A 25982-nucleotide genomic window follows, 5' to 3' on the forward strand; every position below is an offset into this window, starting at 1 on the left:
TTAGGCCATTTTTTCATTTGGTCTTCAGTCATCCGGAGGAACTGGGCAGTGAGACTTGTACACCCCTACCCCAGCCATGCTGCTCTTAGGAGGCCCCCCAGAGTCAACAGGGGCCTGGCATTCACACCCCCTGGGGACCAGTACTAGAAGTCAAGCAGCCAGGAATGAATGAAGACATGTATTTTGAGCACCTGCTCTGTGCCTGGCTCTGTGCTGGACACTTTGACTGGACTCAACGGCTGAGGGTGGGGGGAAGCTCTCACTTATTGTGGCTACTCTGCTTGGGGGTTGAAAGGAGGGGATGTTCAGAATGGCCGGTTGGAATACTGATGGGCCAGTAGGTTGTGGGGCAGGGAGAAAAGTTTAATCTTTACTCTGTGCCCTTGGGTAGGGGCACCTGGTTGGGTTTTTAGATAAAATATAAAATATAGGACATCCCATTAAATTTGAATTTCAGATAAACAACAAATAATTTTTAGTATTAATATGCCTCAAATATCGCATGGGGCATATTGATATTAAAATGTTATTTGTTTATCTGAAATTCGAATTTAATGTGGCATTCTGTATTTTTATTTGCTATATCTGACCCCCCCCCCCCCACACACACACACACAGAGATTTGTTAAGAAACACCAGCAGCTTAGGGGTGCTTGGGCGACTCAGTTGGTTAAGCATCCGGCTCTTAGTTTCAGCTCAGGTTATGATCTTACGGTTCGTGAGAGCCCCCACATCAGGCTCTGCAATGACTGTGCGGAGGCCTGCTTGGGATTCTCTTTTCCTCTCTCTGCCCCTCTCCCCTCTCAAAAAGTAAATAAATATACATTAAAAAAAAAAAAACAAAACACAGCAGCCTTTAGTGCCCAATTCAGAATATACAACAGGAGTGACTTGGGTTCACCATTCTCATTCAACTCAATGGATGTGGTTGGAGTCCTGTTACCTCTGGAGGCTGAAGTGGCCTGGCAGGGAAGACTAATCTAGAAAGACCAGTCCCGGCGCTTCTCTTCCAGAAAGGGGGATGCTTCCTGGAAGAAGGAAGGAAGGGTTAACTTTCCCATACTCCCTAAGAAATTCCTCCCTATCTGCCTGAGCTTTCTTTGTATGTTGCATTCTGCAAAAGAGAAAAGCCAGTTTGAGAAGAGGAGAAAGGACCAGAATGGCAGTGCTATGCAGCAGGCTGCAGCTGGAGTAAGGGGTCAGGTGTCATGATGGGATGCTAAAAGCCTTGATTTGTTAGCGCTTGATATGGGCCAGCCCCTCTGCTACTAATTTGCTTTCATTTTCTCGTTTGCTTTTCACAACAACTAGGTGAGATGGGTATTTTCCTTATTTTTTATTTTTTTATTTTTATTTTTTGGTTCAGAGCAGTATTTGCCAAAGGCCACACAGCTAGTAAGTGGCCGCACCAGGATTTGAAAGCCAAAGTCCTTGCTCTTAACCACTGTGCTACTCTGCCCTGCTGTCTGATGGCATTGCAGCAGGATTAAACCAAGCAGCTTGAATGGAGCTAGCCCCGTCACAACCTGGGGGTGTGTGCCCTGTTACCAAAGGGAGAGACAGGACACCTGCCCACTGGGGCTGCTGGTCCCATTGGGATGTCAGGAGTCTCCTGTGTAATGCAATGTTCTTAGCTCTTTAAATATTTAACAACAGAAACTTTAACAATTGTGAACGCATCCAATATGTACATATTTACTAGTCGCTATTTCCTGAGTGCCCTGTGTGCCAAGCACTAGCCATAGAAGGATTTAAGCTGTGGTGTTTGCCCTCCAAGAGTTAACTTAAATGCTGAGGGATGTGCTGGAAGAAAAAAGGGTTTTTGAGCCTGATGTGCCTAATCTAGGAGGGCTTCCTGAAGGAGGTGAATTGCAGAGTTGAAAAGGGGAAAGAGAAGGACACTGGAATGGGCAATTTCTCCGTTAAGGAATTTAGGAGCAGGAATGAGAGATTTTTCCTTCAAAAGAGAAAGCAGCTCTGGCAGGAGGAAAGGGCTTCCCTGGTGGGAGCTAAGTACTGTGTAGGGCCTGGGCCGAGGATCTGAGTCCAAAGCAGGTGACCAACCCCCTGGAAGAGGCAGCTTCTGACCCTGCCTGTGTCCACCCAACTCCCAGGCCTTCTGGACCCCACGTATTCACTGTCGCCCACGTCTGTGCAGCACCTTCTTCTCAAAGACCACGTGAAATAGGCAGGCCAGAGAGGTTGGCCTGTTTCACAGGTGAGGAAACTGGGGCACAGAGGAGGAAAGGGGCTTGCCCAAAGGCCATGTTGTTGGTTATGGAAAGACCCAGATCCCTGGCTTCTGCTCTACAGGCTACACCCTCTGACCCCTGTCTGCTTCACCCTCACGCCAGCTTGTTTGCACTAGATTCTTCCCCCTTCCTTTTCACCCTGAGGCAGGGAGTTTCCTTTGTCTCCAGGGAGAGTCAGCCTGCTGTGAGGCCAGAAGGGACAGCCAGAGATGATTAGATGAGGGCGACTATGGAGGGGATGCACGTCCAACTGTGTCCCAGACGCTTTCCTATTTTATCTCATTTAATCTTCAGAATAACCTCATGAGATGCTGTCATTTTTACTCCTGAATGACAAACGGGAGTGGCCGGGACATGCCCGCAGCCGAAGACCAGTGAGGGTTTCGAACCTGGGCCTCAGAGATATGGAGAAAGGAGCCTAACTAGGGGACACTTTGAAAATCTGATGGGAGGTGGGGCGGGGGGGGGGGGGAGGCAGAGGCAGTGAGGACACAGCCCAGTGGGTGGAGGTGTGGCCCGGGAAACTGGGAGGACCGCCTTGGAAGCAGCAAATTACCTGCTCTCTAGGCCTCTGTGGATGGAAGAAGGCCCTTGGGGCTGTGCTAGATAGCTGGCATTCAAACATTTGGCCCTGTTTACCTTTGGGGTGGGGTTTTGTTCCCTGCTGTTCCTTCCCCCTTGAGTGATCTGCTTGTTTTAGTGCCACTGAACGATGGACTTTGCTTAAACTACAGGCTGAAAAGCTGCCTTCAGGGACTGAGAAATGAGTCCCTAGCCTGTCCCATGGTGCAGAGATGCCCAGGGGAGATGGCTACTGTGTGGACTGCTTCGATCATCTCATCGTAACTGCAGAGAGCTGAGGGGAGGGGGGCGGGGCGCGGTTGACTTCGAGCAAGACCACGTGTGGACCGGGAAACTTTTGCTTCTTATCTACAAGGGCAAAGTGAGAGGACCAAGCAGGTGCAGTTTGGATGGGCTAGTGATTTGGGAGGAGAGTGTTCATCCGGTCATGGGACAGATATCTCCAGGTCACTGTGTGCTAAGCACTTTAGTAGAAAACAGACACATAAAACGCACCCCTGCTCTTAAGTAGCCTAATGGTCCACTAAACCATCATTAGAGTATACAGTTGGATGAGTGCCTGACAGCGGGCGTGGCAGCAGGGGCAGAAACCCAGGCCCGGGTTAGGGAAGGGCCTTTGATGCCGGGGCCTGGCTACAAGCGTGTCTGAACGCAACAGGAAGGCTGAGGTTGTACCTGCACACACCCATCTTTGCACCCAGGCTCCCACGTGCCCGGTGGTGTCCATTTTTGAGGCTGCTGGGTGGGTTTAGAGAGATTGCCTATGCTTCAGGAATAGAAAACTTACTGGCCCCCCCAATCTCCAGGACTGACCCTTGGCCCTGCACTCCTGGGCCCCGCATCCAAATGCATTTCACTGCCCACCACAACCTTTGAACCTCAATCATCATGTGAGGCAGAATATTATCTTCATTTCTCAAATGAGGCCTCTGAGGTCCAGAAGGGTGAGAGGACTTATCTTTAGACCAAGGACAAGGAGATTATACAGCCTCCCCAGGTACCTGGTCAGGGAAGATGACAAACACAGCCCAAGAGAGGGAGGCTGGTGGCCTAGGCAGCTTTGATTAACCAGCAACTCTTCATTCCTGTCACAGTAAGAGGACCAGACCTGCCTGGTTGGTGGGGGACAGAGGGGCGTGAGCCACAGGCCTGACCTTACCCTCCCCTGCCTGCTGACAGCTCTGTCCCCTTTCCCCCAGGGCCCGGCCCAGGCGCCACCCCTTTCTTGGCACTTTATCAAATTTTCAATCCAAAAGTGACCTTTTTGTTCTCAGACGTGGCTCCTTGTTTGTCCCGCCTGTGTGTCTGGCACACGGCTCGCTTTGGGAGAGCCCATTTTATCCCTGGGGGCCCAGAGCTTTGGAAGAGCCAAGAGTCCACCTTCCTCCTCTTGGTCTGCCTCGCTGGGCCTCAGCAGTCACAGAGGGCCAGTGATGTGTATGAGTGGCTGGCCACCCATTTCTCTCCATCCCTCCAGCAAAGCAAGTGTCTAGAGAAGTCCCCTGCTGAACTGCACGTTACCCAGGGGATTCCTTTAATCCCCATTGTCATAAACTGTCTGGCAGCAGAGAGAAGAATGCTCTAAACTGGGGGGAGGGGCAGAGGGATTTGGGAGAAGGCACCAGAGCAGGAGATGTCTGGTTTGCCAGGTCAGCAGCTTGGTTAGAGGTCTGGGCAGCTGATGGGGGTGAACAGCTGGGAACACATGACCTGGGGGTGTGGCAAAGTCTTGGGGTCTCTGGCTCGTGGTGCCAGGAGCCTCGCCTTTGCAGGTGGCAGCCTGTGCCACTGGGTAGAGCCCACTGTTGGCCACTGTTCCCCTATTGGCCTCAGCCGGTGCCTCCCTCATTCAAGTTCATCAGGTAGATAGTACTGAGCACTGTCTCTGTACCAGGCCCCATGCTTGGCATTGGGATATAGACGTGAAGCAGATGCAAAAACAAAAAGAAAGAAGTCTGCCCCCCCCCCCCGACCCTTCTTCCTTACACATAACCGTTCCACACGGGCTTTCTTTCAGAGCCCCGGGAAGCTCTTTGTCCCACCGAGGCTGGTGGATAATGGTGCAGCTGCCGCTCCAGGGGCTGGCTGAGCGCTTCACAGCCTTTCCGGGATCTTGCCCCAGCCTGTCCCGACATCCCCGCCAAGCCCTGAGCTCTTTGGCCGTTGGATTCTGAATGGATTCTGAATGTCTCTCCTTTATGCTCAGTCACTGATCCCGGGAGCCAGAATTTCTGAGCAGTGGAGACCCAGCTTCATGTCGGGGTCAAGGACAGGCTCCTAAGTTGAAAGGTCTTGGTTTCTCTCCAGATCTGGCCAATTACTGGCTGTGTCCATTGGGTAAAGCACTTCTTGCTCTGGGGCTCCTGACCTGCAAAATGGGAGGATAATGCCTAGATTTCTGGTTAGTTTTGAAAAACAAGAAATTTGTGTGAAAGCTAAGGATACCAATTAAGTATTCCACAAAGGTCAATTGTTCTGGAAAGTAACTGCTGCCTTCTCTGTCTTCTCACAGAGCAAGGGAGGGACTTGTGGCCGAATTTCCTCCCTGGAAGTGGGGATGCCGCAGCCAGCAGATGAGTTAGGGGAGTTAGGAGTCACCTCTCATTGTTGGGGTTGGGCATCCTGTGCAGGTGTACTTCCCGTTTTCCTCCTTAGAGTGAGAGAGGACCGGCTTCCCACTGTCCCCCAGCCCCCTGCATTTACCTGTTGGCTTTGATTTGGTAGCAGCTGTTTGTGGGGCTGTGGCATCTGAGTCCTCAGCCAAAGATCTTCTCTAGGATCTGCCATGGCCAGAGACAGGACAGGATGGTGCAGAGGTGCCCTGGTTCCTATACGGGGGATCCCCGAGGGTGTTCCCCTCGCACTGTCATCCAGAAGGGCTGGCTGGCTGTGAGACCCAGCCCAAGGAGCCTGAGGGCAGTCTGGAAATATTCCTCAGAACTAAAGCTTTCCTAGGTGGGCAGTAGGGCACAGGGGGACAGACCATGTTTCTCTCTTTGGAGGAGAAGGAGTCCTAGGCTTGGTTCCTCTGAAATCTGACACTTTGTGTCCCTGAACCTCTGAGGACGGGTGTTTCCCAGGGAGCTCAAAGGTCGAAGATGGGGCCTCAGTAAAGGGGTGCCTTCTTCATGACCTTCTCTTGGTCTTGTGGGGAACAGATCCAGGTTTATCAGGCTCAGTCTCAGGAGACCAGGCCACAGCCAAGGGTAGGAGTACCCAGTTGGGATCCAGGAGCCAGAGTGTCCTCATTCTTGCCCAAGTTGTCTGTGTCCTTGCCCACTAGGTGACCTTGGGCACATCATTTGACCTTGCTGGGCTTCTGTCTCTGCATCTCTGAGTGGGGATAATTCTTGCCTTCTAACTTTCACAAGATTGCTCTGAGACTCTAAAGCAAGACTATGAGACAGCGCTTTGAAAAAGATGAGTAATGTATGCAGATAAAAGGGATTTCTATTAAGAGGGGCTAACATTGTTGAAAGATAGGTGCTACGCTATTTCCTTTAATTAATCCACTCCTCAACACCTCACAAGGGAAGCGCTATCTTCCCAGAGGCGCAGGGAAAGTACAAGATCATAGAATTCATAAGAGGCTGACTGGGATTCCACCCAGGTTTGAGTTCAAGACTTGTGTCCTTCTGCTACAGATGCCATTACCCTTGGGTACTGCCCTCTGGGGTCACCTCTTCCCTCTAAAACTTTCAGAAGCAAAGTGTATTTGTTGCCAGCCAGGCTCTGGGAAGCTCACAGACTAGTTGAGCTCCGTAGAGACGGACAAGTACACAGCTGCTAGGTGCTCTGACCTATGCCGAGTGGGTGAGAAGGTTCTCTCCACTTGGAGATGTTGGGGCAGGCGTCACCTGGAAGCTGAGGGTAGGTAGCTTCCAGGGACCTAGATTGTCCTCTTTTTTGTTTGTTTGTTTGTTTGTTTGTTTGTTTTTTATATTCTTCCATTTCTTTAATTTAATTTTATATTTGTTTGTTTGTTTTTAAATCTATATCCAAGTTAGTTAGCATATAGAGCAATAATGATTTCAGGAGTAGATTCCAGTGATTCATCCCCTGTGTATAATGCCGAGCTCATCCCAAAAAGTGCCCTCCTTGGGGCGCCTGGGTGGCTCAGTTGGTTAAGCGGCAGACTTCGGCTTGGGTCATGATCTCACGGTCAGTGAGTTCAAGCCCCACATCGGGCTCTGTGCTGACAGCTCAACGCCTGCAGCCTGCTTCAGATTCTGTGTCTCCGTCTCTCTCTGCCCCTCCCCCACTCGGACTCTGTCTCTTAAAAAAAAATGAATAAAACATTAAAAAAAAAAGTGCCCTTCTTGATGCCCCTTACCCATTTAGCCCATCCCCCCACCCATAACCCCTCCAGCAACCCTCAGTTTGTTCTCTGTATTTAAGAGTCTCTTATGTTTTGTCCTCCTCCTTGTTTTTATGTTATTTTTGCTTCCCTTCCCTTATGTTCATCTGTTTTGTATCTTAAATTCCTCATATGAATGAAGGCCTATGATTTTTGCCTCTCTAATTTTGCTTAGCATAATACCCTCTAGTTTCATCCATGTGGTTGCAAATGGTAAGATTTCATTCTTTTTGATTGCCGAGTAATACTCCATTGTCCTATATTGTCCTCTTAATGGCCCCCTGGGACTTGTGACCTCACTGACAAGCTGAGACCTTGATGGGGTTCCCAGCCAGCACCCCTAAGTCCTTCCACACTCTCACCCCTAGCGTGCTGCCTCACCTTGGCTGGTGGCCAGGTCCACCTCCCTTTTCTCAGAGTGTACAAGGCAGAGCCTGTTCTTGGGCAGGATTCCAATCTGGGGGGGCAGGTGGGGAGCAGGGCAGAGAGCAATCGAGCGGGGTGGGTCCTGGCTGATTGCCTGCCTGTGCTCCTGGCGGTGTCCTGAGCAACCCCCACCTCTCTGAGTCACTCTAGCGATCCCTGCTAGATCCGTCCCCCACGGCACCTCGCCTCCCAGGTGCTATGACCAGTCAGCTTTAGCCGGCTTTTCCTTCTCTGAAATCCGTGGAGTCTGTGGACTTGCTAATGATCCCAGAATCTGAGCCCTGGAATAAAGCCTATGGCTTTTCTAATTATTAGTCTCTCTGGCCCAAGTTTCCAATTATCTGGAAGCTCTTCCTGGCACTGCCTGTATGGTGGTCATCACTCTGTTGGGCCCCTCAAAGTACTGCCTGGGCATGTGGGAGGCTCCAGATAAATATTCTTTTTGTTCTCTTTTCTAGCAGTGAGTCAGCAGATGCTTGGGGAGGTGGCAGGGATCAGGGTGCTTTACCTTTTGGTGGGTCTCTGAGGACAGACTATGAGTGTTCTTGACTCCCTTTTGCACACATTTGTTCATTCAATATGTTTTACTGGGGACCTACTACATGCCAGGTTCAAGAAATATACAGTGGAATAAAACGTGGACGCTGACCTTAAGTCTAATGGAGCTAAAAAGACAAACTGTAGGGCATTTGGGGGAGGGGTCGATAGCTGTCATTTGGGCACTTAAATGTCAGACATGCAGTGCCAGCTCTGTTAGAATATATTATTTCATTTAGTTTTCACAACAAGCCCGCAACTTTCCATTTTACAGATGAGGAAACTGAGGCTCAGAGAGGATAAGGTCACACCGCTGGTAGCTAGCGGAGCTGGATGGAACCGAGTCTGATTCCCACGGAGCTGCAGGGGAGCAGAGGCCTCCCAGGAACTGACGGCCAAAGCAGCCAGTCTGGGAGGGCGGACAGGCCAAGGGTGGGGTCGTGCAAGGCCGGAGGCCAGGGAATGCATGGATTCACTTCATTCCCTGCACCCCAACGCCCTCCAGACAGCACTCCCCAACGCACCCCTCCCTGCACTCTCCGTGTGCCTCTCTGGGGAAGCCCTCCCAGGTAGCATCACCTGGCAGTGGCCACAAAGTTATCCTTTCTGCTGCTCAGAACCTCCCGGGTAAACTGCCAGTTCCGGTTGCCTTGCCTTCTTGGATCGATCAAGAAATACCTCAACAGGTACTTTCCAGTCCTGCCTGGCTCCACCCACATATTGTCTAGCACTCAGAGCTCCAGACCAGCAACCCAGGCCAGCAGCCGATCCTAAAAATCATCTGTATATCTTCACCGGAATTTTTTTTTTTTTTTTAGCAGCTGATTTATCTTCCTAATTATGTTTAGCTTTAAGCTAATGTTAAAACGAGCTTGTATTAGATAATTTTCACTAATTAACACCAACTTAATGCAGGGAAGTCATCCCAGAAGCCCGCCGTGGGGCACGGAAAAGCTGGCCTAGGATCTTAAGAAGAATTGCTATGCTTACTCCCTAGCGGGTCACATATGGTTCTTCACGGCTGAATTAGTTGACCTTGCTCACGTGGGTACAGTCTTTTCTCTGTCTCTGGAGAGCCGGCCTGGGTCTCCTTTGTATTGTCCCCTTCATCAACTTAGTTTGGGGTATGGGTGTTGAGAGGGAGACGGTCTCATAGGGTCACATCAACGGGGAATGAGTCCCAGTGGCACAAGCAGGGAGACCTGACCTGCGGGGTCGGGAGCAGAGCCTGGCACAGAGGCCAGGCAGTCTGGGAGAGGAGGCAGCCTGGCCCGGTGGAATTGGGCTCCTGCGGCTGCCAGTGCATCCAGGGAGCCTGGTGCTAATGACGACTAATTAGTGAGCTTGAAACAATGTAACATGGCTACAGACAGCTGGGAAGCTTCAGCTGACAAAGCGCACGTGCCCTGCTGGCGGAATGGGGGCAACTTGGCCTCCAGGCGGAGAACAGGGCCCCTTCTGGTCTTGGCTCTGCCCTCTTGGTAGGCCAGGGCTCTGGTCCAGACTGCTTCCTCAGCATCCCGAGGGGAGCCCCCTACTCCAGAGGTGTTGTTGAAACGTTCAGTGTCAGGTCCTGGATTGGAAGGAATGACAGGTCTCTGCCCCCACCCCTCAGGTGCTCAGGACAGACACAGGCCTGAGCAGACAAGCATCTCGGGGAGGGCCAACACCGCCCGTCCTCGGGACTGAGGACAGGAAAGGATCCTGGGAGGGCCTCTGGGAAGAGTGAATTAGGGCCCTCAACAGCGAAAGGGCGCTCCGGTGGTGGCAGCATGAGTTAGGGCATGAGTTGTGCGGGGGGGGGGGGGGGGGGTTGCTGGTGCGGTTGGAGAACGTAGAGCATCTGGTGTGGTGGGAGTTTATTGTCAGGGGAGGGAGTGGGCTGGAAGCACGTGAGGGGTCTTCAGCTGGGCTAAAGGCTTAATTCTGTAGGCAGCCTGGGGCCAGCGTTTGAGCAGAGGAATGACATGTTTCGGGTTGTGTTGTTGGGTCCACCTGCCAGGAGGGAGAGGGACTGAGAGGGACTGAGTGAGCTGTATCCCATCAAGCTGACCCTGAGCACCTACCGTGTGCTCAGCGAGAAAGGGCAGGGCCTGGCCATCCGGGGGAATCTCTGCATTCCTGTGCTTCCTCAACAGGAACCGTGGGGTAGAATTCAGAGGTCTCCCTGCCAGCGTGGGATCCCTGACTCCAAAGTCTGCTTGTCCCCCTGCAATACACTCTTGGACCAGGGATTTAGCAGAATGAATCTGGAGCCCAGGGTGGGGCAGGGCGAGGCCAGGCAGGGTTCCTCTGTGCAGGCCTCCCTGTTGGCTCTGCTCTCCTTTTACCCCAGGGAGCTCAACACAAAGCTTTCTTATCCAGTCGTTCACACCCTACGTGTGCTGAATTGGTGATAATTCCAAAGGAGCCTGTTGAAGCCTTGATGGCAACAGTAAGTCTGGTGTACCCAGAGCGCTGAGAGCCCGCCCCCCCCCCCCCCCCCCCCGCCATCCCCGAGGGAGTTTCTGTCCTGCCACGGCATGCTTGCAGGGCTGCGTTAGCCCCTATGACCGTGAGATTCCCGGGGACCACTTCCAGGTCCTCCCTACTCAGGCGGTTGTTTGCTTACGGTGTTCCCGCTGGTCCGTGTGCAAGTACAGACACCCAGCACTGCTCGAGGAACAGTGCACTGTACAGACTCTTCACTTAATTGAGCTGCCCTTCCCCTCAATTAGCTCAAGTTCTGACCTTTCTGCAAGTGTAGTGTTGTCTAGGCTTTAATCACCACCCCAGGCTGGGCCTGCTGGGCATGGTATTGAGCAAAGGAAAAACATCTCCACCTTGATGTCTGAGCCTGCGGGCGGCTCCTGGCGGCCGGCTCCCTGGGAGCTCGGCCCCTGCCCCTCACTGGCTCTCTCCTCTGTCACCCCTCCTCTGAAGTGGTGGCCCCTTTGTTCAGGGTTCAGTCTCTGAGGAGAGAAAACGGCACCAGTATTTACCTACTGCTCACAACAGGCCAAGCGCCCAGCTCCTTGAGCCGCCCACATTATCTCACTAAAAACCCAGAACAACCCGGTGAAGGCATCACCTCCCCGTTTCAAAATGAGGAAACTGGTGCTTAGATGAAATGACTCGCTCAAGGCCATACAACCAGTAAGACTTTCTGCTTCCAGAGAGCAGATTCTCTTGCAAACAGCAGTCAGGCCATCCACCACCTGCGTTCAGATCCCCTGCAGGGGAAGGGTGTTGCTAAAATGTATTATTTAAGGACCCGCTGGATCTGAATCTCTGCGGATGGGGCCCTTGAACCTGCACATTCAACAGGCACATCCCCGTCCCTAACCCACCCCAGATGATCCTTTATACGCTGAAGTCTGACAACCACTGCCTTGTAGACCTTGGTCCCTCTGCGGAGGTCAGAGGAGACTGCTGGCTGCCCGACCCAGCACTACCCTCCATGGGAAAGGGAAGGACTGCTCACTGTTCCCAGACAAACTGACTCCCCTGGGCTGCCAGACAGAGGGCCAGCTGCTGCCCTCCCTACCCCAAGGAACCTTAGGGCTTTAGGTGTGGGAGTTAGCCCCCTTCACCCTATAGTGAGTTTAATGACCCCTCATAACCACGCAGCTTTTTGGTGGGATTTTGTGAGCATGACCTCATCTGAACCTCCCAGCAGCCCTGGGAGGTAAACGTCGGGCCCCAGGCTCTCATGTAATCAGTGGGAACCTGAACGACCTCTGTGCCTTGGTGGGCTTCCTTCCTTCCTCCCTCCCCAGAAGGACATGACCTGCAGCTGGCACCCCTGCAACGAACAGGCCTGGCCTGTGCCCCTCCCTGCCCAGTGCCTACATCTCCATATCAGCAGAGCCTGGGGGGGGGGGGGGCGGGAAGCAGTGAGGGAGAGAGTGGCATTGTCCCGCTCTACTGAAGCATCCTGGTTTTGTGTGACTGCAGGTGGCCTGGGGTCCCAGCCAGAGTAGATCCGTGCCCAGAGCTGCCCTGTCCCCATCACTTGGTGAGAGGGCCAGGGACAGCTTAGTGCTGTAGGGAAGCTCAGGACTGGGGTCAGGCCCAGGCTTTAGTCCCATCTCTGCCCAACAGAGTAAATTAACCTTGGAGCCAGGCTCTAACTGTAGAAGTTTCCTTCTACCTCTGAGATTCTTTGTGTCTGAAATGTCCTTCAGTGCAGGGACTAAGTACAGAGGTGCAGCCTGTGCCCGGCACGCAGGTACAACCGAGAGGCTTTGCAGGACTGACACGCAGCCCAGGCTCCACTTAGGGCCCTGCATCTCATTTACGCGGAGGACAGGCTCTCTTTTGTAATTTCCACGAAGGTGGCTGCTCTACGTGCTGGTTGCAGCCCTGCTTCCTGGCCTGATGTACTTGGTGCAGACTTCTACCCCTTGGTTGAGAACTGTCCTCACTTACGGACTGGCTGCTCCTTTAAGATCTTGGGTGGGTAGAACAGAGGCAAAGAGATCAGACCTTTGAGCTGTCGCTGAGGTGGCAGTCCTAGAAGGTTCCAACTTCTTTCCCCTTCTCTGCACCCCTGAGGAAGATCTTTTTTTTTAATGTTTATTTTTTATTTATATTTATTTTGAGAGAGAGGGAGAGAGAGTACAGAGGAGGGGCAGAGGGAGAGGGAGACAGAGAATCCCAAGCAAGCTCTGCACTGATAGTGCAGAGCCTGACATGGGGCTTGAACTCATGAACCATGAGATCATGATCTGAGCTGAAACCAAGAGTCAGATGCTTAACTATCTGAGCCACCCAGGAGTCGCAGCCCTTGAGGAAGATCTTTAACTCTGCCTTCCAGCAAGATGATCTAACCAAGACTATTGCCCAGTATTATTTTTTTCCTCCACCCCAGTGCCTTGTGATTAATGAAATAAAAGAGATAACTATAAAGCTACATCTGCACCTCACAAGTACATTCAGATATTCATTCCACAAACACGGAGAACTGACTTGGTGTTGAGACGGCCCCCGAGGGTAGAGATTCTGAGGGAAATCAGATGGTCCCTGCCATCCAGGAGCCCACAGCCAGTAAGGGACAGAGCCGGTCAGCAGATGTTACAACAAAGTGTCGGACCTCTGACTTGCCTGGAATCCAGTGTGGGCAGGAAGCAGGGAGTGGCAAGCATTGCTGGGTAGGGAGAAGTTCGAGAAATTCTTGCCTGAGCCTCGAAAGCTGCATAGGAGTTTCAAAGGGGTATGAAAGGAGTAGGAACAAAAGAACTCAAAACTGCCTGATACGTGTAAAGGTTCTCAAAAGAGAGTTGGGGGGGGGGGTTGGTGAGGGAGATGCAACTTTGCCCCCCGGAGACACTTATCAGCGTCTACAGACATTTTTGGTTGTCACCACTCTGAATGACACTACTACCACCATGCTGCCAAATATCCTGCCATGCACAGTACGGCCCCCACAACAAAGAAATATGGGCCCCAAAAGGTCAATAGCGACACTGTAGGGAAACCCTGTACTAGGGTAACTGTAAGGACAGAGGTGAGGTGGCCTAAGATGAGGCTGGAGACAAAGAAAGGGGCCAATCATAAGGCCCTTCAAGTGCTGAGCTAAGGAGGATGGAGGGCTCTGGGACCCACTGGTTCATGAGGCCATTGTCTGGGGGAGATCCCTGCCCTGGAGAATGAATTGGAGCACAGAGACTCGTAGGAGAGACTGGTTAGGAAGCTGTTCCAGAAATTTGGTAGGAAACGAGGGGGCCTGAGTGGGAGCAGCAGTGCAGTGGGAACAGAAAGTAGTTGACCCGGAGCAGGTGCACGGAGCAGGTAGGACCTGCTGGACTTGGCGACCAACTGGATGTGGTCAGTGGGGAGGAGGAGGAGGCCAGTAGACTCGGGCTTCTGGCCAGGGTGACTCAAAGGATGTTGATTTTGGAAGTGCCCGTGGGGCAGGCTGGTGAGATCCACACCACACGGCTAGACTGGGTCATCCAAACACAGGAGGGGTCTTGAGAGGAGCTGCCTTGGAGTGCCTGGGGAAGGTCGGGTCCTTTTTGGAGTTTTATTATCTCACGGTAATTAGGGAATCCAGACAGAGCATCTGAAAAGCTGGCAGTTTAATTAAAGGCAAATGACAGATAGAGGGAGATTCTGAGTCTGCCTAACCTTCCGTGATCCCCTGCCCCTACGCTGAGGCAGGATATCGGAGGAGGAGATGTTAAGCTAACCAAACACCTGATGAGCAGTATTGCAGCCTCAGAGCCTCTTTGCCAGTGCCTGCAACAGCTTCTAAAAACTCCTGCCACCTCAAATTAACCTCTCTCTCTGGGTGCTGCACATCAGTGGGTAACCAGGGAAAGGACACTGGGAACCTGCTGGGGACGGAGGTGACTTTTCTCTCCTGATGAAATCTGCCTCCCCGGGTTCTGAGCCTGTGACGTCCTTCTTTTAAAATCCCATTTTCCATCGGCACCCGGAGTCTCCAAGTTGGGTTTGGTGCGGAGGATCACGTGGCCCGTTAAACACCACGGCAGAGAGATTTGGGAGCTGGTGTTCCCGGGGTTGAAGCTGAATGTCAGGCAGTGCCCGCAGGGACCAAAGCGGAGGGTAATTATCACCTCTCCTCCACAACGAGATTGCAGGAGTCAGAGAGCAATTGATTTCTCTTCCCACTACAGATATTTCACTGTTTAATTGGTAGTGACACAGATGGCTGGCTCTCACCAGGGTGCTGCAGACCAAGCCTCCTGAAAGCGGGGGGGAGGGGCCTCGGGAATGGTGGTCCGTTCACATCACAGCCTCCACTAGGTGGGGGTGGGTTGCCATGAGGGCTTCCAGCTCCCTGCTTGCTTTTGCAATTACGAAAGGAAAGCAAGAGTGTGAATATAGAAGCACCTTAGAGCCAGTCAAGCGCTGCCCAGCGATACATTGAGGGTTGCCTCTGAGCTGGACACTGTGCACAGCTTGGAAATGAGCAACGGCCTCCGGCCTCAGATGGCACTTGGGACGTAAGGTATCAGAAGCCCTGCAAGATGGGGGGAAGCGTGTTCTGATGCAACAGAGCCTGAAGCGTCCAGTTCAAACCCTCCATGATCCAGCCCAACCCTGTTATACTCACCATTCTGAACTGCTCTGGGCCAACTGGTGTGTGTGTGTGTGTGTGTGTGTGTGTGTGTTTTGGACCTTCAGTACAGAGCTGCCATCATCAATCCACAGAAAGTCCCTTCCTGTTTTTATTTTCTCCCTCATTCCTTCCCCCTGCACTGATAGCCACTCTAATGTGCTCAGAATACGTCCCTGCACATGTCTGTATCCTTGAAAAACATATGCAGCGTTGGGGAGCCTGGGTGGCTCAGTTGGTTAACCGTCCGACTTCAGCTCAGGTAGTGATCTCGCAGTTCGTGAGTTCAAGCCCTGCATCGGGCTCTGTGCTGACAGTTCAGAGCCTGGAGCCTGCTTCACATTCTGTGTCTCCTCCTCCTCTCTGCCCCTCCCATGCTCAGGCTCTGTCTCTCTCTGTCTCTCAATAATAAATAAAGTTTATATATATAAATAATATATATATATATATTATTTATATATATATATTATATATATATATAGTATATATATAATGTATATATATAAAACATGTGCAGTGTTATTTTATGTAGTGTACTTTTATTTATATAGTTGGTATTAGGCTGTAGATCTCATCCTCTGACATCTTAAATCAAATTATCCATTTCCAAAAGAACTATCCAGATTCTGCACTGGAACTAGTATGTTGCCTCTGTCGGCTACCTAGTACTCCGCGATGTACATTCCTCACATTTTCCTTACCCATTCTTCTGGAGATGGACATCGAAGCTGTGGCCAACTCCTTGCTATCCCAAAGAAAGCTGCAGTGAATATCTTTGTTCCTGCCCCTTTATAGAGTGTTGCACAGATCCAAGAGATCCAAGAGTGGCATTGCTGACTTGAGTTATGCACCACTTAAATTTTCCTTAAATCCACCAAGCTCTGCCCACTGCTCTAGGGAATAGCTGCACCCAGGTCCCCTCCCACCAGCAGTGCATGCAGCTTCCCCTTTCCTCACATACCAACATTTAGGATTATCCAGATTTCTCATTTTTAGTTAATCTTATAGTTGTAAAGCAGTATCTCTCTCTCCCTCTCTCATCTCTTTGCTTTAATTTGAATTTTTCTCTGATTGCTAATGAGGTCTGTTTCTCTTTATATACTTAATAGCCATTCAAGTATCTCCTCTAGGAATTGCCTGTTCCTACCCTTTGCCCATTTTTCTAATTAGTTCCTTGTCTTTTTCTTGCTGATTTGCAGGGATCCCTTGTAGAGTATTAATTCCTTTTGATCATAAACATTGCAGTATCTTTTCCCTGTCACCAGCCAGTTACCTTTGTCTACAGCATTCTCCTATGAATAGAAAATCCTAATTTGTCAAATGCATTATTTTTTAAATTTCATTTGCCTTTTGACTTGTGCTTTTAGACTCTTAAGAAGTACTCTTGGGGAGCCTGGCTGTCTCAGTCAGAAGAACATGCGACTCTTGATCTTGGGGTTGTGAATTTGAGCCCCATGTTGGGTGTAGAGATTACTTAAATAAAACTTAAAAAGAAATACTCTTACCTATCTTATCAATTCCTTTATTGGTTTTATCTTTCCCATTTAGGTATTTAGCATAGCTGAAATTCACCTTTATATATAGCGTAAGGCAGGGATACACTTTTTCTCTCCATAGTAAGCCAATTTCCCAATAACATCTGCGTAGCAACATCCTTTCTCGACACTGAATTGCGATTCCACCTCTATCAGACTTAAAGTTTTATATGTTTACAACACATAATTGTTTCTGGTCTCTCAGTTCTGTTCCATTAGTTTGTTTTCTAGTTCCTTCCTGCCTCAGCACCTCGATGCTTATTACTATGGCTCAGCAGTATGTCTTACTATCTGGTAGTAGAAGTGTCCCTTCTAGATTTTCTTTTCAAAATTGACCTTGCTATTGTAGATCTTTAGCCTTCCCTGCATCGTAGAAGTATTTGAGTTCTTCAAAAATACTTACTGGACTTTCACTGGAATTGCGTTGGATTTTATTAATATGGGGAGAATTAGATTTTTCAAACATTGAATCATATTATCCATGAACACAATTTTATCTCTTCATTTATTCACATTTTTAAATATCCTTGAATAGAATTTTCTAAATTTCTTTTTTTAATGTTTATTTGTTTTTGAGAGAGAGAGTGAGTGGGGAAGGGAGAGGGACAGAGAGAGAGGGAGAGAGAGGATCCGAAGCAGGCTCTGCACTCACAGCAGTGAGCCTGATGCGGCGCTCAAACTCACAAACCTGAGGTCATCATGACCTGAGCCGAAGTCAGATGCATAACTGTCAGATGCTTAACTGACCGACCACATGCCCTAAACTGCACTTTTGGTCTTATTTTCCCCTCCCCTCTCCTTTTTTTAGTTGAATGACACTGTAGCAGAAGAATGCTATTGGTCTTTGTAAGTTTTTCTTATATCTGGAAATCTTGTTAAATTCTCCTGTTAATTCTAATAGTGTTCCTCTGCATTTTACTGGGTTTTCTGTAAAAATATCATCTCCACATGCTGGTAGTTTTGTGTCTTCTAATCCTTCTGTCTCTTCTTCCTCTCTTCCTCTCCTTCCTTCCTTCCTTCTGTCCTTCCTTCCATCATATTGCATTAGTCAGCACCTCCAATACTTTTTTCTCCACAGCAGTGGTGACAGTATTATTGATGTTCTTGAGACTTAAAGGGAATGTATCTAAAGTTTTTCTGTTCAGCACATCTCATGTGGCTTTTTTGTAGATAGCCTCTATCAAGTGAAGGAAGGTCCCTTCTTCTATGCTTGGTTTTTTTTGAGAATTTTATTCACAAGCAGGGATCTCATGTTATCAAATACTTTTTAAAAAACTATTAAAAAAAACTATTAATATGTGATTTCCCCTCCTCGACCCCATGGATGTTATAAATTAAAACAACAGATTATCTGATGTTGAATCCTCCTTACATTTCTAGGATAAAGCTTACTGGATTGTGCTGTATTATGTTTAATTTGCTTTTAACGAATTAACCATGTCACCTTCATTTTCAAATTCATCACAGTATAAATAGTCCTAATATTCTTTTTACCATTTTTTACTATTTCTTAAATAGTACGACTTCTTAAAAAGTAAATATTGGTATAGTTATTTCTCTTTCTTCACTCAGATTTTATTTGCATTTCCTGTTTTTGTCAGCTTGTCAGAAGTTTGTCTCTCTTATTTGGTATTTTTAAAGAACCAGCTTTTGATGTGATGTCTCTAAAACACTTTACAGCTGTCCCATCTCTATAAAGCCTGTATGATGCAGTGAAGGGAAGACTCTGGAGTCAGAGAGACTTGAGTTCAAATCCCTGTTCTGCTACGTGCTAACTGTATGACCTTCGGCACATTATTTAGCCCCTTTGCATTTTCTTCCTCATCTGTAAAATGAGAACAGTCCTCCTCATTGTGAGGATCAAATTAGAAAATTTACTTAAAGAGAGGCGACTGAGTGGCTGGGTTAAGCGTCCAACTTTGGTTCAGGGCATGATCTCACGGTCCATGGGTTCGAGCCCCACGTCGGGCTCTGTGCTTGCTGACAGCTGAGAGCCTGGAGCCTGCTTTGGATTCTGTGTTTCCCTCTCTCCCTGCCCCTCCCCCACTCATGCTCTGTCTCTCAAAAGTAAGTAAACATTAAAGAAAAAAAATTTTTTTTAATTTACCTAGGGGCGCCTGGGTGGCTCAGTCAGTTGGACGTCCAACTTCGGCTCAGGTCATGATCTCCCCGTTTGTGAGTTCGAGCCCGGCGTCGAGCTTGGTGCTAACAGCTCAGAGCCTGGAGCCTGCTTCAGATTCTGTGTCTCCCTCTCTCTCTGCCCCTCCCCTGTTTTTGTGCTCTCTCTCTGTCTCTCAAAAATGAATAAATGTAAAAAAAAAAATTAAATTTACCTAAAGCATCTGGAACTGTGCACAGCACATTGAAAGTGTTCAGTGATGTTAGTCTCTGTCCTCAGTGCCTTTGTTTATGCTGTGTTTTTTGCCTGAAATGCCCACTTTGTAGGCTTCTGCTGGCCCAATGGAAGTCTTGTGCAGATTAGGAAAAGGCGTCCCTTCCTCAGGCAGGCACATCTTCCACTCACTCTGTCAGCCCAGAGTCCATGTGCAGTGCACAACCTGCGTACCCATGCACGGCAGCTCTGCCCACTTGCCTGCTTGGTTTTCCTCCCGGTTCATTTCTCATTGTTTCCGAGGCTGCCCATTCTTCAGGTCTCAGCCTCCTTGATGAAGCCTTTCTTCTCCCTTGGCTAGAAGTAATCATGCAATCTCTTTCCTTCCCTGCCTCCCTCCGCCCCTCCTTCTTCCCTAGCCCCACCAACCTTGAACTCACATCACATGTCATTTGTACATCTCTTAAGGCATTTATCTCATTTCGCCTCATGTTTTAGTTATTTTGTGCAAACGTCTTATCATTCGAGGGGATTAACCCCTTGAAGTTAGGGATTATAATTTGTCTTTGGATCCTCCCTCTGCCTGTGAAGCTCAGTAAATGTTAACTGACATGGATGATTGAGTATGAAATGTAGGAGCTGAGAATAGTCTTAAATAATATTGTGTGAATGGTGTGATGGGGACGGGGGGATGGTCTCTAGAGGCAGAGGTAATGGTAGAGCGCCTGTGAAGGTGGTGGGATGAAAGGTACTACTCATTGAGCTTACCATGGGCCAGTACTGTGCTCAGTGCTCTCATGGTTCATCTCCCTAAGCCCTCACAACGAGCCTTAGAGGCAGGTGCTAGTATTAGCTGTGGCACTGATAAGTCAGTGGCGGAGCTGGTGCACTAGGCCTGTTCTGTGTGACTTCAGAGTTAGGGCTTTCGATTATGACTGACAGCCTCCCTCAACCATACAGTGATTACCATTTATTTAGGACTTACTACATACCAGGCACTGTGTTCGATGCTTCACAGATGTCATCTCTAATCTCCATGGCAAATGCGTAAAGTACAGGGTACAGGGTATCCCCACTTTGCAGATGAGGAAACAGAGGCTCACCAAGGTTAAGTGACTTGCCTCGGGTCACAAATATAGGAAGTTGTTATAACCAGATCTCTTGACCCCAAAGCATGCCCTTTCCCCTGCTTCACACACACAGTGCTTGGGGCCAGCAAGAAAACCCCGCAGCTGGTGCGGAGAAAGGTTTGCATAGGAAAATGGAGGAAGCTAAGGTTAGAAAGGCAGTTCTGCCTCGAGCCACAGAAGGCCTCACTTTCCAGGACTAGCTTTTAGAAACCAAGAGTCCTGGGCTGTGACCTTGACTCGAGGGTCGTGTCGCATGACCTGGCCACTTGGAGGCCAGGGGAGTTTGAGCTACCTGGAGCCCTGCCTGGATCTGCACCAAGGGGAACATAGAACTTCGCACAGCTATAGGGAGATCAAAACAAACCAGGCCTGCAAGGAGGTGGGTGTGAAAAGATCTACAGTCCATCCCGTGCCTCTCAGTGACCTCGTCTTCTTCCGCCTACTTGTTTCCCTAGGTCACCAGGACCATCTCTCCTCAGCCTCCTAGATTGCCCTGATCTGGCTTCAGAAAAGCTGCCGGAGAACGCCCAGGGTGGGATGGTGGAGATTTGTCCAGGGAGAAGTACAAGTAGCACAGCCTGGACCCCAAGGCATTTCTCAGAGCAGAGGGCCCATCTCCGGGCTCAGACGTGCTCAGAGATGGGTAGGGACGTGGAGAACCCAGGAGTGGTACAGATGGGGTATTTGACTCTTGGCCACCAGTTACCCAGGCCCCGCTGGTCCTCTCTGGGCCACACTGTATCCCTGTAGTTGTGGAGTCACCACGTGCCTCACCAGTGCCCTTCCACATCCAGGTCATTGCTGTGGTCATGGACCTCTTCACCGATGGTGATATCTTCCAAGACATCGTGGATGCTGCGTCTAAGCGCCGGGTCCCGGTGTATATCATCCTGGATGAGGCAGGCGTAAAGTTTTTCCTGGAGATGTGTCAGGGCCTGGAGCTTGCTGACTACCGTATTCGGGTAAGTTGTACCGCGGGGGTAAGGGTGAAGGGTGGGGAGGAAGGGCAGGAGGTGAGATAGAGACTGCCTCTCTCTCTTCCTCTACCTCTTCCCCAGTTCAGGGACACAGATGAACATCAAGACCTCAACCCCTTTCTTTCTGTCTAAAGCCTTGCCCTGTGAATTGATAACCCTAAATTATATGCCCAGCTTAAATTTTATCTCAAGACGGTTGAGGCTAAAGAGGCAGCTCTGGCCCAGTGCTGGGGAGCTCACGCTGCAGAGTCACTGTCAGGGTCAAAGCTAGGACTGTGATTCTCTTCTGGGGAGCTTTTGGAACAGGAAGGAACTACTCTGGGCTCATCCATATTCAAAGCAAAATTTGCTAACTTCCTCCTGCTCTTCAAATGGGGTTCCAGTTCTAAGGCTGTAGAAAGTAGAGTCTAGTATAGACAGGAGTCAATAGGCAGGGTTCCATGAACAAGAGGGTTCTTTCTCTGCCCACACAAAACCTCAGAGGCCCCCAGCCTGAATGACAGTGCCTTTCTCTTCTCAACAGAACATCCGTGTCCGCTCTGTGACAGGTGTTGGCTTCTACATGCCCATGGGGAAGGTCAAGGGGACCCTGTCATCAAAGTTCCTAATGGTAGATGGTGAAAAAGTAGCCACTGGGTCTTACAGGTGAGTTGGGCCAAGACAGAGAATGATCCAGGAGGTCTTTTTTTGTGTAACAAATATACAATGTGGAAGACTGGGCTGGAGTCTCCATAGTCATGGGTTTAAGACATATTGTCTGATCTAATGACAAGAGCCTCCTGGCCAGTCCCTTCCTTCAAAATTTCTGGATACCGGATTATTCCAAAAAGAGGGTCAACTCTTACTGGGCATCAAGAACGGTCTGCCTTTCATGGTCCACAGCAACGGGTTGCATTTTGAGGCTAGTTGTTGGGACAAGTAGGAAGCAGAATGGACCAGATCTGGGAAAGAAATGTGAGGGTGTGGTCTCTTTTGCCCAGGCCCGTGGTACCAGCAGGATGGGTAAACATTGCAGTCTGCATTCTGCGAGAAAGCTCCATAGCCACCAATGGAGATCAGAAGTGACATTGTGAACAGGACAAAGAAGCCCACTTGGGCACAGCCCTGAAGGCCAAGCCTTTGCAGGTGCTTCCCACGTAAAGGGAATCGTACTGGGAAAAGTAAGGGTTGAAGCCAAGTAGCCAAATTCTGCCATCAGGAAGTATGTCAGGGTCCATTTGGTCAAGAATGGCAAAAAAAAAAAAAAAAAAAAAAAAAAAAAAAAAAAAAAAAAAAAAAAAAAATCACAGCCTTTGTGCCCAGTGGTAGTTGTTTGAATTTTTTTTTTTTTTTCAACGTTTTTTATTTATTTTTGGGACAGAGAGAGACAGCATGAACGGGGGAGGCTCAGAGAGAGAGGGAGACACAGAATCGGAAACAGGCTAGTTGTTTGAATTTTATTGAGGAAAACGATGAGGTTCTGGTTGCTGGATTTGGTCACAAAGGTCATGCTGTCGGTGACCTTCCTGGTGTTCACTTTAAGGTCGTCAAAGTAGCCACTGTCTCTCTTTTGGCCTTTATACAAAGGCAAGTAGGAAAGACCAAGATCGTAAGTCCTGCTAGTGAAAACAGGACAATAATAAATTTTCACAGGGGGTACCTGGGTGGCTCAGTTGGTTGAGCGTCTGACTATGGCTCAGGTCATGATCTCACCACTCGTGAGTTCAAGCCCCACATCAGGCTCTGTGCTGACAGCTCAGAGCCTGGAGTTCTTCTGATTCTGTGTCTCCCTCTCTCTCTGCCCCTCCCCTGCTCGCTCTCTCTCTCTCTCTCTCTCTCTCTCTCAAAAATACATAAACATTAAAAAAATGTTTTTTTTTACTTTTCACATGCCAAAAAAAAAAGGTAAGGGTATGGTGTGGAGGCAATGTCTCCCAAATTCTGATTCAGAAATAAATTACCAGGAACACGAGAGACTATATCTCAGCAGTCTTTGCCCTCCAAGTGTACTAAAATCTGGGTGAGGAAAGAGACCTGGGCACAGGAAACAATCAACAAATGTCATAAGTCCTCTTACATGGTTAAAGTGTAGTGGTTTGCAGACATTAAGTGCTCTAAAAACCTAGAGAGGAGCCAATAATGGAATTATTGGAATGATATTAACAATAGCAGCAGCTCCATTATCACTTATTAAAATGTGTGTGCCAGGGACTGAACTAAATGTTTTCTACATGGTATCACACCTGAGCCTCACAGTACCTTTGTGACTGTATGTCCTATGAGCCCCACGTTACAAGGCATACAAGAGTACAAACCAGGTTGGTGGGAATGCAAACTGGTGTAGCCACCCTGGAAAACAGTATGGAGATTCCTCAAAAAAGTTAAAGATAGAACTACCCTATGACCCAGCAATTGCACTGTTAGGTATTTATCCAAGGGATACAGTTGTGTGGTTTCAAAGGGGCAGGTGCACCCCAATATTTATAGCAGCCCTATCGACAATAGCCAAGTATGGAAAGAGCCCAAAAGTCCATCGACAGATGAGTAGATAAAGAAGATGTGGTGTGTATATATATATATACAATGGAATATTACTCAGCAATCAAAAAGAATGAAATCTTGCCATTTGCAACTATGTAGATGGAACTAGAGGGTATTATGCTAAGCAAAATTAGTGAGAAAAAGACAAATATACGACTTCACTCATATGTGGAATTTAAGATACAAAACAGATAAACATAAGGGAAGGTAAGCAAAAAGAATATAAAAACAGGGAGGGGGATAAAACATAAGAGACTCTTTTTTTTTTTAATTTTTTTTTTAACGTTTATTTTTGAGACAGAGAGAGACAGAGCATGAACGGGGGAGGGGCAGAGAGAGAGGGAGACACAGAATCTGAAGCAGGCTCCAGGCTCTGAGCCATCAGCCCAGAGCCCGACGCGGGGCTCGAACTCACAGACCGCGAGATCGTGACCTGAGCTGAAGTCGGGCGCTCAACCGACTGAGCCACCCAGGCGCCCCAAGAGACTCTTAAATATAGAGAAAAAACTGAGGGTTGCTGGAGGGTTGTATGCGGGGGGAATGGGCTAAATGGGTAAGGGGCATTAAGGACACTTGTTGGGATGAGTACTGGGTGTTATATGTAGGGGGTGAATCACAGAAATCTCCTGAAATCATTATTGCACTATATGCTAACTAACTTGGATATAAACTTTAAAATATAAATAGATAGATAGGTAATTAAATAATTAAATGATTAAATAAATAATATGTATCTAGGAAAAAAAAAAAGAAACCAGGTTGGAATCCAGGCCTGACTTCCCATGCCCTTGCCTGCTTTCTGCATTTGAGGCCAAGACCTGGAAAAGAGGGAGGAAGGATGTGGGTCGGTAGAGGGAGAGCACCCCCGCGAGAAGGCCAGGAGCTGTCTCCCACCGGCCAGCAAGGCATCTGGCCTCAGCGGTAGATCAGGTTGGGGCAGGGGCAGTGGGGTGTTGAGAGGGACTGCCAAGGGGCTGCTGGCAGGGCGAGGCCACGGGCTGGGCCCACATGTCGTGTTTTTCTGTCCCCACGTTCCCAGGTTCACCTGGAGCTCCTCCTACGTGGACAGGAACCTTCTCCTCCTCCTGACAGGGCAGAACGTGGAGCCCTTTGACTTGGAGTTCCGGGAGCTGTATGCCATCTCTGAGGAGGTGAACTTGTACCAGGAGCTGAGCCTGGCGGGAGGTGCCGGGAGGCTCGGCCCCAACTACTCCTCCACCGTGGCTCGCAAGCTGATCAACCCCAAGTACGCCCTGGTGGTAGGCAGCCGCCATCCGCCGGGCGAGATGATGCGCTGGGCCGCCCGGCAGCAGCAGGATGCCAGGGGCGACCCCGAGGGGCAGGAGGAGGGCAGCAGAGGCGGCGAGGCGGCCCGGCGCCTGGAGAGCTTCCTGAGTGACCTGGTCACGCTGGAGCAGGTGCTGCCCCCCGTGGAGCCCGTTCCCTCTGGAGAGCTGATTCGGAAGGACGGCAGGGCGATCTCCCACCTGCACACGGACCCGAAGCCCAAACCCCGCGAGGCGCTTGTCCGAAACGGCAAGGGAGAAGCCGCCAACGGGGAGGCCACTCCGGCCAAGGAGGGCAAGCGCTTTAGCAACAGGTTCTTCAGTCGCCGGGCCAAGAGGCCCGCGGCACCCAATGGCACAGCCAGCTCCCTCTCCACCGAGACCTTTGCGGAAGTGGAGTTTGTGCCGGGGAAGAAGTCCAACGAGGGCTCCAGCGCTGACATCTCAGGTGAGCCCTCTGCCCTCTGCCCTGTGCCCGGTGCTCCCCGGGCCTCCGGGCCTCGTCCGGGAGCGGCGCCTCCCATCTGCGGAAAGGCAGCTGCATGCAGAGAGCGGGAGCTCTGAGGCCAAGACGGTCCTCAGTTCCCACCCGGCCCTGGCCTTTCTCTGCCTTGTGATGGCGAGCCTACCACCACGGGCCCGGGGTCACGTCCTCTTGTCTAAAAGCCGGGAGGGCACCTGCCTCACTCAGCCGTTCTGAGGACAAAGTGCTCAGAGCAGTGCCGCACGTGGAGTAGTCTGAGAGCCGGCGTTTCTAGTACTGGAGGCTCGGCAACTTTCTCCTCTGTTAGGGAAGAAGCAGGCACGACGCAGCTGAGTGGCCTGACCCACGCCTGACCTCTGCCTCTGAGTCTAGGACTCGTTCTCGAAAATGTGTTCCTTGCCAGATCACCTGTCCTCGCGATCCAACCTGGGCAGACACACCCCGCCCTCCCTGTGCCCCACCAATGCTCTGACCCACTTTCCTCCTTTCTGTTTTAAG

The 25982-nt window shown here is 49.9% G+C and overlaps 1 protein-coding gene and 1 pseudogene across 1 annotated transcript in view; both read left to right on the top strand.

The window, feature by feature from the left end:
• The window catches only part of FAM83F (family with sequence similarity 83 member F), a 33342-nt gene that overhangs the window by 931 nt on the left and 6429 nt on the right, over nucleotides 1–25982 (top strand). The window contains exons 2-4 of the mRNA XM_042947882.1: nucleotides 21012–21179; nucleotides 21718–21839; nucleotides 24754–25448. Of these exons, the coding sequence (XP_042803816.1) occupies nucleotides 21012–21179; nucleotides 21718–21839; nucleotides 24754–25448 (985 nt within the window). The remainder of the gene's footprint in view (nucleotides 1–21011; nucleotides 21180–21717; nucleotides 21840–24753; nucleotides 25449–25982) is intronic.
• On the top strand, nucleotides 22091–22786 carry LOC122225155 (annotated as a pseudogene).

Source organism: Panthera leo, chromosome B4, assembly GCF_018350215.1.
Source record: "Panthera leo isolate Ple1 chromosome B4, P.leo_Ple1_pat1.1, whole genome shotgun sequence".
Classification (NCBI taxonomy): Eukaryota; Metazoa; Chordata; class Mammalia; order Carnivora; family Felidae; genus Panthera; species Panthera leo.